This window comes from Gracilinanus agilis, chromosome 1 (assembly GCF_016433145.1).
Source record: "Gracilinanus agilis isolate LMUSP501 chromosome 1, AgileGrace, whole genome shotgun sequence".
NCBI lineage: Eukaryota > Metazoa > Chordata > Mammalia > Didelphimorphia > Didelphidae > Gracilinanus > Gracilinanus agilis.
This window is the reverse complement of record NC_058130.1, coordinates 801,115,553-801,127,264: the sequence shown is the minus strand read 5'-3', so window position 1 is coordinate 801,127,264 and position 11,712 is coordinate 801,115,553. Positions and strand designations below refer to the sequence as shown.

Below are 11,712 nucleotides of genomic sequence, written 5' to 3'. Positions count from 1 at the left end.
CGGAGGTCCTCTAGCCACCAGGATGCACAGTGATGAAGAGATGAAGTCGCCTCGGTTTACCAAGAAAGGGAGGGAGGGGGAGGGGGAGGGGGAGGGGGAGGGATTTCCTTGGGCGCAGTCGGGCAGGGCCCAGGTCAGGATTAGAACCCAGGCCTCCCTGCCTCCAAGTTCAGGCCTCTCTCTCTCCCGGAGGCTGGGCCGCCTCTGAAGCGGCCCTTCACGTTCCTCCCACCGGAGCCTGAAGGTGGGCCGGGGGCCGCTGAGCTCCTCCCTCTCCTCCTCCCCTCCGTGGACCTCCTAAGGCAGCCGGGCGGGTCCAGCCGGGCACCAGAGCGGACCAGAGCCGCCCGGGGCCTGCGGCTGGGCTCCAGGGCCACTCGACTGCCGGGAGCTGCTCCCCGACGAGGCCCGCTCTCATTCTGTCCTGGGCACAGGAGCAACAGGACACGGCTCCCCTTGGCCCAGCCGGGGCCTGGAGGGCGTCAGCACCTGTCTGAGCTCCCTGGGACAGCTGGAGGGAGGAGGCCTGGGCGGGCAAGGCCGGGCTTCCTGGCTGGCTCCGTGCTCAGCCTGCTCCCAACCCCCTCCCCGTCCTGCCCCCCCGCCAGCCGCCTTCAGAATCCAGGCCAGGACCCTGCTGGATGCCCCAGGGCTCCTCACAGCCCCCACCAGTGCCTTCTCCCCCGTCTTGCTGCTGCCCCCTGGGAAATGCCCGTTCAGTAGGGCAGGGAAGCATCCCCCGAGCACGGACCTCCCTGGGCATCCTGTGCCCCCCCGGAGGATCTGGGCGCCTCCACTTTCCATGTCCCTTCCAGGGGGAGAGCTGTGATCCCCTCGGCAGGCAGGACGGGACGGCGGGAGGGGCCCAGCTCAGGCCACTTCTTTGGGCTGGGAGGCCGACAGGGACTCCCCCAGGACTCCTGGTCTCCAGCTGCCCCAGGAGAGGGCTGCTTGGGGGGCACAGACCCAGGGCCCCCCCCCAGCTCTAGGGCCCGTGAGTCTGAGAGGCACCTCCAGAGCCTGGGAATTGTTGGGGTCTCCATCCCAGAGGGCCTTGGCTAATGCTGCCCGGCCCACGGTAGGTCTTCCGGGGGCCTCTCCTCCTCTTCCTCTCCACAGCTCCCCCTCGCGGCAGCCTCGCCCACCTTCCTTGCCCTTAGCTGGTCCATCCCAGCCCCCTTCCCTCTCCGGCCCCAGGACAGGCCCCTTCAGGTTCCTTGGTTCCCCGACCTCCCTGAAGACGAGCCCCGGCTGCTGCTGTGGCCGCTCTGTCCCAGGCCGGCTCCTTCAGGGACGAATGGAAGGTCAGAGGACTTCGGGCCGAATTCCCCCAGGATCCCCCCCAGGCCTTGCAGTGGCCGGTGCTCACCACCTTCTGTCCACAGACTTCCTTGGAGCAATTCTCAAGGGGTTCGAGCCGAAGGCCCTCCCCCACGCCAGGATGCCAGCTGCTCAGCGTGCTTCTGGGGGGGGCAGCTACTCTGATGTGCTGTCCTGGGGCAGGGGCCAGGGGGGGGGGGCCGGCACCGAGGGAGGCCGTGGCCCTGCCTCAGTGGCCCTGCTCTGCATCAACCTCCCGGGCTGCCAGCTGGGTCTTTATACTCCCTGAGCCCTGGCCCCTAGCACTCACCAAGGGCCCCTGCCCGCCAGAGGCCAGGGATGGGGCTGAGGGAGCTGCTTCTGGCACAAACAAGACGGCTTTGGGAGTGTGGGGGGGAGCCTAGGAATGCCTCAAATGTGGGTGTGGGTGCCGAGGCCGGGGTGCAAGGGGGGCTGGGCCCCCACAGAACATTCTTAACCCAAAAGAGCAAGTTGGGGCGCAGCAGTGGGCCACCACAGCCAACTGCGAGAATGTTGGGCCGTTTGGGCAGGGTCAGAGGGGCCGCCGGCCCTGGTGCTGCCTGAAGCGAGCCAGCTGTCCAGGAGGCCGCCATCTCCCTCCTCCCACTCTTTCCCCTCCCCCAGCCATGGCCCAGCCAGTCCAGCCGAGCCCTCACCCAAGCCCTTCCCGGGTGTCTCCCCTGACCTGAAAGAGAAGGGCTGTGGGGGTGGGGGGCAGGCCGGAGAACAGGCTCAAAGCCGTCTGGGGTCCCGGGGGACCATGGGGGGAAAGGAGGGTAGGACAAGGGAGGGAGAGGCCTCTGGGGCCAAGGAGCAGAGACTGGCCCAGCCCCCTGCCTCCCCACAGCTCTGAGCCCACACTGGCTCCCTGATGCTGATGCTGAGCCCTCTTTCCCCTTATGGCAGCACCAGATTAAACAGCAGCAGCACAAACAAAAGCAATGCAGCCCAGCTCAGGATTGGAAGGGAACGAGTAGACTGGGGGGCCTGGGGGGGAGCCGGGGGGGCGGGGCGGGGTACAGCCAGGGCCTCTGACAAAGGCCCATCTCTCAAACACAGAAGGAACCGAGTCAAAGTCATCAGAACCCCAGAGCATGCCCCAAGCGACCAGTGTCAAAGGCTCTGCTCAGAGGAAGAGCTGGAGGCCGCCCCCGTCCTATGAAAAGAAGCCCAAATCTCCAGCCCCCACCAACTCTGAGCCCCCTCCCGCCCCCGGCAGAAGAGGGAAATGACAAATGGCGTTGCTCCCCTCCGACCAAACCGGGCAGTCGTCTTCCCGGGGGCTCTCTGCTCTCTCCCACCTCCGCACTGTGGCTCACGGTGTTCCTGGAATGTTGGCTGCCTTCCCTCGCCTGGAGCTTTCCTGTCTCAGGGCCTGGCCTTACCCTATTCCCGTCCTTCACTCTCCTTATCTGATGGACTCCTGTCTACTCTTAAAGGCCTTCCTCACCCATGAAGCCTGCCCTGATCATCTCTAGTTTGTGACGCGCTTCTTGGGAGTCGGTTCAGCTCTACACTGTTCCCCTCAGCCTCCAGGCCCAGCCCCAGCTCGGCCTCACTCCCCCCTCCGCTGCCTGGGGCCAGATTCATGTCTTCTCATCTCAACTGGCCACCCCTCACCACAGCAACTGTCTGGGGACAGATGAGGAAACTGAGGCCGGGGGCCTCTTCTCTCAAGTCTTTCCTGGTACTCCCCCCTTCTCTCACAGCTAAGAACTTGCCCCCCCCCCCAATCTTGAGACCATTCGTTAGGAGCATCATCTTTACCTCATCAGATGTCCCCTTCTGCTCCTCCCTCCTTCATCCTCACATCCCCTGAAGAGGTGACAAGATAACCCCCTCCATTCCCTCCCGCCCCCACTCCCTCATGGACCTCCTGCCCGCAAAAAGATCCTCCCTTGAGCTCCTTACTGCTCCACCCTCCCCAGCTATCCTAGGCTTCTCTCTCCTTCCTTTGGCCTAAACTCTTAGAAAGGCCCTCTGCGGTGGCTGCTGCTTCTTCCTCTCTCAGTCCATCCTTTCTGTGGTCTGGTTCTGACCTCAGTTTCCCCAAACGGCACTCTCCAAAGTTACTAATGCTGTCTTTTTTTTTTCCAAATCCTTCCCCTCCTCTTAGAGTCCACACTGTGTATTGGCTCCAAGGCAGAAGAATGGTAAGGGTGGGCCATGGGGGTTAAGAGACTTGCCCAGGGTCACACAGCTGGGAAGTGTCTGTGGCCAGATTTGAACCTAAGACCTCCCATTTCTAGACCTGGTTTAATGTCTTCTTTATCACCAAATCAAATTGTTCCTTCTTGGTCTTTTCAGCTAGATCTTCTCCATCCAAGTTGGCTATGTGGGCTCTCTGCTGTCATGGTCCTTGGCTGGTCTATTGGCTTACCATTCTTGTCTTTCTGTTGAAGAAGGGGGAGGAGGAGGAGGAAGGAGGAAGAGGAAGGAGGAAGGAGGAAGAAGAAAAGGAATGAGGAAGAGGAGGAAGAAGAAAAGGAATGAGGAAGAGGAGGAAGAAGAAGAAGAAGAAGATAATGATAGCAACGATCTCTTTAGAGCTGCTTTTCTTTTCCAAGAATGCTCCAAATGCCTCTTTAGTCCTGCACATGCCTCTTTCTCTATCGCTTGGGCTGGGATTTACAGGGAAAGTGACGTGGGCATCTTGAACCCATCACTCTTTGGGAAAGTTGACTCCCTTCCCTCTGGAACTTTCTGATGGGTGTGATCTCCTCACATTCAAATTTCTTCTTTACTTTTGAAGCTCTTTTCCCCATGTACCAGAAGAACTCATTCTCTCTCTAAGGTGTTCGATGCACCCACTTGGCCTCCGTGGCTTCCAACATTATCTACGAATTGTCTCCATCGAAGTTTTATCATCTTGTTGAAAGTTCTAGGCAGTTCTCTTTGTTTTGTTTTTAATATTTTATTTTCTTCAATTATGTGTAAAAATCATTTTTAACATTCATTTTTGAAGTGCCGAGTTCCAAATTCTCTCCATCCCATCTCTCCCCACTCCCTCAGCTAGCAGGCACTCTGGTATCATTTTCATAAGTGCAATTCTAGAAAACATCTTTCCATAATAGTCACTTGGTGGAAGAGATCTCAACCGAAAACAAGAAGAAAGTATGGCTTGGTCTGCATTAAGACTCCATCAGGTCTTTCTTGGAAGGCAAATGGCACTCTTCTCTAGGCAGTCTTCGTGTGTTATTTATTGCACGATCATGTTTAACTTTCCTGACTTGTCATTTTCTTCTGGGAGAGCCATAATCCTTAAATTGTCTCTTTGCATCCTACCTTTGAGATCCTTATGTTTTGTCTGCACAGGGATCAAGCTTGCTTTTACTGGGGTTGCTTTTTGCTTCTCTTCTTCCAGATTGTCTTTCAATTCATTGTTCCCTTTTTTGATTCATTAGTAACACTTGCTGTTGCAGATCTCAGGTTTTCTATTCTGACAATTATTTCGTCTGTAAATTCTGCTCTCACAATTCTAGTTTCCCTTTTCTCGCCCCCCCCCCCAGGCACATTCTACTGTGGTTCCAGGCTCTCCACAAGAGGCAACTCATCAAGTGCTGAATTATTTTCTTTTGTGGGATTTCTCAATAAAGACCCAAGCTCATGTCCTAGATCCAAAGGCCATGTTCCCTCCTGTTTTAGTACCTTCCCAAAAAGTTTATCTGTTTGTGCTCAAGGTCTTTGAGTTTCCTTCTTCCTGAGTCCTTTGGCAATTTCAATCTTTTTTCCCCCTATTGCTCCCTTTCTGACTCCTTCCCTTCTATGATATTTCCCTAAGGCTGTGATGGTCAACCTATGGCACACGTGCCAAAGAGGGCATGCAGAGCACTCTCTGTGGGCATGTGTGCCATTCTCCTTCTACCACTACCCCCACCCCTTAGCCCTAGAATTTGTTACTAGAAAGGCAGAGGGACTCAGGCAGAGTTGTTTCCCCCCCTCTCCACCAGGCCTGATGACATTTTTTTCACATCACCCACCATTCCACTCAGCAGTCCCATGAGAGTGCACAGGGGGTAAGGCGGGCAGCTCACAAGGCTGCAGAGTTGGAGGGGAGCAGAGCACTCCAGCCATTCTCTTCCCCCTCTCTACACTCTCTGAGGACATTCCTCACTTCACTCACCCCTCTGTCCAGTAGGAGCTCCCAGTAGGAGCACTTTCTCCCTCCCTTGTGTGGGGCAAGTGGGGGGGGGCAGGGCATGCCTGGCACTTGGTGGGGGCCAGGGCATGGCACACCAGTCTCTAAGGTTCTGTTCACCATCACTGCCCTAAGGGTTAGATTTCTAACACCTCAGCCTCCCACAATGGGCAATTTACAATTCACCAACTTAGGTCTCTGCCCCAAGTGACTTCTGGCAGGACAAAAAGGACTCCAGTAGGATAGCAGGATACCGAGTACTTTCCCTCAGGCTTATGTGGTTGATATTGGCTCATTGCTTAGGCCTACATCATAACCAACAAAGTGAGGTAGGTGAGTGGCCCTCTGGCAATGACCAGAGACCCTAAAGCTTGGCAAGGCAGCTCAATAAATAGGTTTCCAGGAGCTCATTATCCAGTCCCTCCCTCTAATATCCCAAGATATTCTAACTGGTAGCTAGTTAAAAGGTGGCCCCTAGAAGTCTCCACCCCTGCCCATCCCCCTATCATGTGGAAAGAACCCTTGAACCCTTCAAATGCTGTTCAAAAGGACAACATTCTTGGGGATTCCTAAGAGCAAAGGAAATGCACAAATTTGTAGGCTGGAGAGTGTCTGAGATCTAATCAGGAATCCTCTCTAATACATGGGAATTGGGGCCTGATAGAAGAATTAGGGCAGGGTGTGAAAGAGAAACTCTCACCCCTGGCAGAGCACCTTCTCACACTCAGTGTGACAGAGCTCTGCTGGGCAGCAGCTATGGACTGAGCACATTTTGGCTTGGGAGGAGGCGGGTGCAGGCCTGTAGATGAATTCTGTTGCAAACCTTGGGGTCCACACACGAAGCTAGGCTGCCACAAATGGGAGAGGGGGACTTGAATAGGAGTTGAATATTGTCCTTCTTGCTGGCTTTTTGTCTTTTTTGGGTTCTTGGGGGTCCTAGACCCTGGGGACAATCAAAACCACTTTGTCTCTGGTGCAGAATTCCCATTTTATATATTTAAATGTCTGTTTCAATAAAATATTTCATGTTTTCCTCTGTTTTCTCATTCCTTTGATTCTGATTGTTTCTTGGCTTCTCATGAAATCATTAGTTTCTAGATGGTCAATCCTGATTAAGGCCTGATTTTTCTCTGTCAGTTTTTGGTTCTCCTTTTTCAATTGGCCCATTTCTTCTTGCATCACTTTCATTTCTCTTCCCCACTTTTCCTCTGCCTCTCTTAATTGGTTTTTAAAGTCTTTTTTTTTTTGAGCCCTTCCAGAATCTGTGTCCATTCCATATTTTTGTTTTGGACTTTGCATGTGTTTGCTTTGCTTTCACTGTCCCCTTCTGTGTCTGTACTTGCTCTGTCTTTATAAAAAGTCTTTCAGAGTTAGGTGCTTTTTTGTTGTTTCCTCATTTTTCCTAATTATAGGTAGGCTTGGGGGATGATGTGATGGTCTGAGGGCTGAGAGCTCTGAGTGCCCTCCCCCTGCTGATTCAATTAAGTGAGCCCAGGCCAGATAGGGTATCAGGAGGAGAGCAGGCCTAGACCTCCTGGAGGAACCCACCCTAAGCTAGGGCTGCCAAGTCCCTCCCTTCCTCCCTCCCTCCCTCTAGGGCCTGGGAATGGCTGCCTTGAGCAGGGCCCCTAAGAAGTCTCCTGGGCTGAAAGGAAAGATCCATCCTCAGGGTAGGCTCACCCAACTCAAGAGGCAAGAGAGCAGCAGCCAGGACAGGACGTGCTCCTCACTCACTCAGCCCAAGAGAAAGAGTCGAGCCTCTTGGGAGATGCCGCACCCCTGAAGTCCCAAGTTTGAGAATTCAAGAACAGGAGAGACAGAGACAGAGAGGAGAGAGACAAAGAGTGGGAGAGGGAGAGAGACAGAAGAGAGAGATGGAGAGGGGTGGTTATGCAGATAAAATTCAAAGTATTAATTCTGTGCAAATATTTAACAAAAATAAATTAAGCCATGATAAGGAGACCAAAAGGACCTACTAATCACCTCCATCACCAAGTCCTTGGACCCCCTTTCTTCTAAGATGGAAGGTGAGGATTTGAAAAGGAAAGAAAGAAAGAAAGAAAGAAAGAAAGAAAGAAAGAAAGAAAGAAAGAGAGGGANAAGGAAGGAAGGAAGGAAGGAAGGAAGGAAGGAAGGAAGGAAGGAAGGGAGTTACATAGACTTAAGCTCTAGAGGGACAAACTGAAAAAGATCACCAGAGGCTTCCCAGACGAGGTCAAATTTTGGGTGAGAGTCAAAGGAAGCCAGGGAAGCCCAGAGTTAGGGAGGAAAGGGGAGATTCAGGCACGGGGAACAGCCAGTGGACATGTCTGGACTTTAGAAATGGAACTGGCAGGAGGCCAGTGCCCTTGGATCACAGAAGACTGAAAAGGTAAAGGGGAGGCAGCTTATGAAGAAGGCAAACAAAAGGTTTTATGATATATACAACACATATTTGTGTAAGATGAATCTAATTTTATTCTTATTATAGATGTTTATTATACACACACACACACACATATATATTTATATGGAGGCATTGACTGTCACTGGAGTTTATAGAGTAGGGGGAGGGTGACATGATCAGACCTGCACTTCAGAAAATTACTGCAGTCATTGAATGGAGGATGGTTGGAGAAGGGAAAGACCTGAAGCAGGCAGATCTCTCCCCCCAACCCCCTAACAGTTATCACAGTAGGCCAGGCTTGAGGGGATGAGAACCTGCACCAGAGTTAGGGCAGAATCAAGAGAAGGGGAATAGCAAGATAGGCTACAGAGGTGAAACTGACCAGAGATACTTCAGAGGTGAAACTGACCAGAGATACTTCAGAGGTGAAACTGACCAGAGATACCTCAGAGGTGAAATTGATAGGCCTTGGCACCAAGTGGGATGGGAAGGTGGGGGTAGTGAGAGAAGATAAGGAGTCCAGGATGACTCCTGGGTTGGGAACCTGAGGGAGGAGGAGAATGGTCTTGTTCTTCACAGTCATAGGGACGGTAGGGGGAGGGCAGGGTTTGGGGAACAAGAATGAGTCCTCTTCGGGGCACCTTGAGTTTAACATGTCTCCTGGGCATCCTGTTGGAAATGTGTGAAAGGCAGATGGAGATGAGAGTTTGGAGGCGAGCAGAGAGCCTTGAGCAGGAAAGGGAGATTTGAGAAGCATCACCACAAAGATCCTCAGGAAATCCATGGGAGCTGCTGAGATCCCAGAAAAGCAATACAGAAGGAGGAAAGAGGGTTCAGGACAGAGCCTCATAGGTCCCTCCTAGTTAGAGGGCAGGACCTAGAGGAGGATCCTGCCAAGGAGACAGAGAGGGAGCACTCACAGAGGCAGGAGGAGAACCCGGAGAGAGGGGAGTACTGAAACACGCTAGAGAAGAAAGGGGGACCAACAGTGTCCAAGGCTGCAGGGAGGTCGGGGAGAACACAGACAGAAACAAGGCCAGCAGGGTGAAAATATGCTCTCCACCTCCAAAGAAGCGAGTGCAAATCCAAGTTTTTTTTTGGGGGGAGGGATGTCGCTGAGGTGATTTCGATACGTGTCTGATTGATAGCATGTTGCTTCCCGGGGGGGGAGGGGGGAATTCAAAATTTAAAAAGAAATGAAATGAAATGATCATTTTTGGAAAGTCCTCCCAAAAGCCCATCGTATCTGGCAACTAAGAGGCCCTTTGGAGAGGCAGTTTGGGTGCGATGATGGAAGAAGTTGGCTTTTTAAGGGGTTAAAGAGAGAGTGAGGGGAAAGCTAGTGCAGGCGGTGTAGACAGCCTTTTGGAGGAGTTGGACCACAAAGGGCAGAAAAGACACAGGACGAGAGCGAGGCTGGAGGGACAGAGGTGGGGGAGGGCTGGTTTACTGGACAATCACCCCGCCCCCCCACTGGGGAAGGAAACGTGAGTGGGGCGGGATCCCTAAGGACTTCCTGGAGGAAGGGGCCAGTAAGATCCAAGGGAGCTAAGCCTTCCAGGAAGCCCAGTGGAGGAGCCTGAGGATAAGGCATTCTGAGCGGCACAAACAGTCCTGTGACAGTTGCCAGGCGGAAGGTTTGGCTCTTTTCTGGTTCTCTGCCCGGGGGCGCCCCCTGGTGGCCACAGGGCCAGGATAGTCCTGGAGGCAGCTGGAGGCAGGCCAGGAGGGAGGTTTCAAGCATTTGGCAATTCAGTGCCATAAACAATAGGCGCCTCCCGGAACCAGGCCTGGAGTTAAACCCTGGAGAGACAGAACAGCAGCCCTGGCCCTCCGTGAGCTTACAGTCTAGAGGGGGAGACGCCGGCCACCAAGCAGGACTGCGGCGCCCTCCTGGCCACAGACAGGTCACGCTGCCCCTCTGACAGAGGGCAAGGCTGAGGAGGACAGAAGCTACCCGGGAGGGCCTGCACGTGCCCACTTCCTCAGTCTCTCTCCCCCCCTTGGGCCACACTCCCGGGCAGTGCCCATTCCCAGGGCTCAACGGGCACAGCGTGGGCACTGGGCTCAGCGTCCCTACAGAGAGCCAGGAATGTCCCAATGCCCTGGTGCCCAGACTGGTCCTGGGCGAAGCCCTGCCTGCAAGTCTTCCCTGGTGCCCACCTTGGCTCCGGCTCTCAGCCCCAAGGCACGAGGCCTTCTGTCTTTATCTCGAAACCTATTTCTGGCCCTTCGGTGGCTTGGGGGGTGCCGTATTTATTTGGAAAATCTCACCCCTCCGTCTGGGAGTCCACTGGAAGTACCCTAAGGCGGAAGATGGCCAAGGGCTAGGCAATGGGGGTTCAGTGACTTTCCCAGGGTCACACAGCCAGACAATGTCTGAGGGCAAATTTGAACTCCAGGCCTGGCTCTCTATCCACGGAGCCACCAGAGCTGCCCCTGTTCTTGTCAGGTTTTCAAAGAATCATAAATGAGGGGCTGGAAGGGCCTTTCGAGGCCGTGTCTCAAGCACGGCTCAGTCCAGCCCTAGGGTGCCAGGCAGCCCAATGCCAGAGGAATGCATCCCTATTGGGCACCGTTTTGAGCCTACCTAGTGCTTGGCTTCCAGTGGGCAACCAGAAGGTGGCTGGTGACTGTCCTTTCGGGCAGCCCGGGGCCTCCCCTCTGGCCTAGGCGCTCAGAGAAGCCTCCTCCAGGAAGCCTCCCTGTTCTACCAGGCTGTCCTGACTCCTCACCCATCAGCTATTAGCCTTGGGGCACCCTCAGCTCCTGGCCTGGGGACCAGCCCATGAGAGACCCCTCCCTGGTGGGAACTCGGAGGACCCCCCTTTTTGTCCTTTGTTCGCGGGCTCTCCAGAAGAGTCCACGAGCCTTGGCATAGACCCGGCCTGTGCCCAGACAGCCCTGCAGCTCCCGACACCTGCTCCTGAGTGGATCTCCCGGTTGTCCCAAGAATAAGGGGCGGGGCTTCACTCCAGCCTCCTGGGGGGTCTCCTTCAGAGAGCTGGGCAGCACCCCTCCCCCATGCGGGGGGGGGGCCCCCACTCTTCCTCTCCCTCCAGGGATCTGCGGCTCTTTCCTGGCTTCTTTGGTCCCGAGTGGCTTCCAGGGCCCGAGAGTTGCTCTCTTGTCTCACCCGACCTGAGGCCACAGACCGTACAGCTGTGGGCAGCAGCAGAGGCCCCGTGGCCAGCTTGGCCGTTGCCTGCGGGCCTGGCTCCGGACCTCTGTGCCTGCGCTCCCACTGGCTCCCCCTAGTGTCAGCTCTGGAAGAAGGCAGGGCTCGGAGTCCAGGCCGGGTACACAGCAGGTGCTCCGTAAGTGCTGAAGGAAGCATCATCTATCTGGGGGCGGGGCATTAACCCCCCCCCCCCCCCCCCGCCGCCCTCCTTTAGGGCAAGGCCCATAGCTCAGGCCTGGAATAAGCAGGTGCTTCAAAAATGCTTGAGGAAGCCCCTCCCCTCCCCACTGGAACACTCGGGAGCTCGGTGGGCGGAGGGGAGCCCCGCGGGATGGAGGCGGGGCTGTCCCCTCAGGCCTCCCCGGCCTCTGCCTGACTACCGCAGCCTCTTCAGGGAAAAGGGCGCAGGCGCGGGAGCCAGGGAAGCCGTAACCGTGGCAACAGATCCGCCGGCGGGGCGGGGTGGGGGCGGGGCGTGTCCCTGAGGCACTCTAGGCTGTGCGGGCCACGTCTCAATGGTACGCCTATGGCGCTCTGGGCGGTACGTCGGCTCTCGCGGGTAATCGCGCATGCGTGCGGCGGCACTCTGGGCGGCACGCCGGCTCTCGCTGGTGCGCGCGCGCGCATGTGAGGCGGCGCTCTGGGCAGCGCGCACGCGCTCTCGCT

At 55.5% G+C, this 11,712-nt stretch overlaps 1 protein-coding gene across 1 annotated transcript in view; it reads right to left on the bottom strand.

Annotated features, from left to right (window-relative positions):
- The window catches only part of LOC123230615, a 36,419-nt gene that overhangs the window by 18,670 nt on the left and 6,037 nt on the right, over window positions 1–11,712 (bottom strand). Inside the window, exons 5-6 of the mRNA XM_044656744.1 lie at window positions 11,556–11,710; window positions 11,002–11,131 (exon numbers count right to left, since the gene is read on the bottom strand). Coding sequence (XP_044512679.1) covers window positions 11,002–11,131; window positions 11,556–11,710 — 285 coding nt within the window. The remainder of the gene's footprint in view (window positions 1–11,001; window positions 11,132–11,555; window positions 11,711–11,712) is intronic.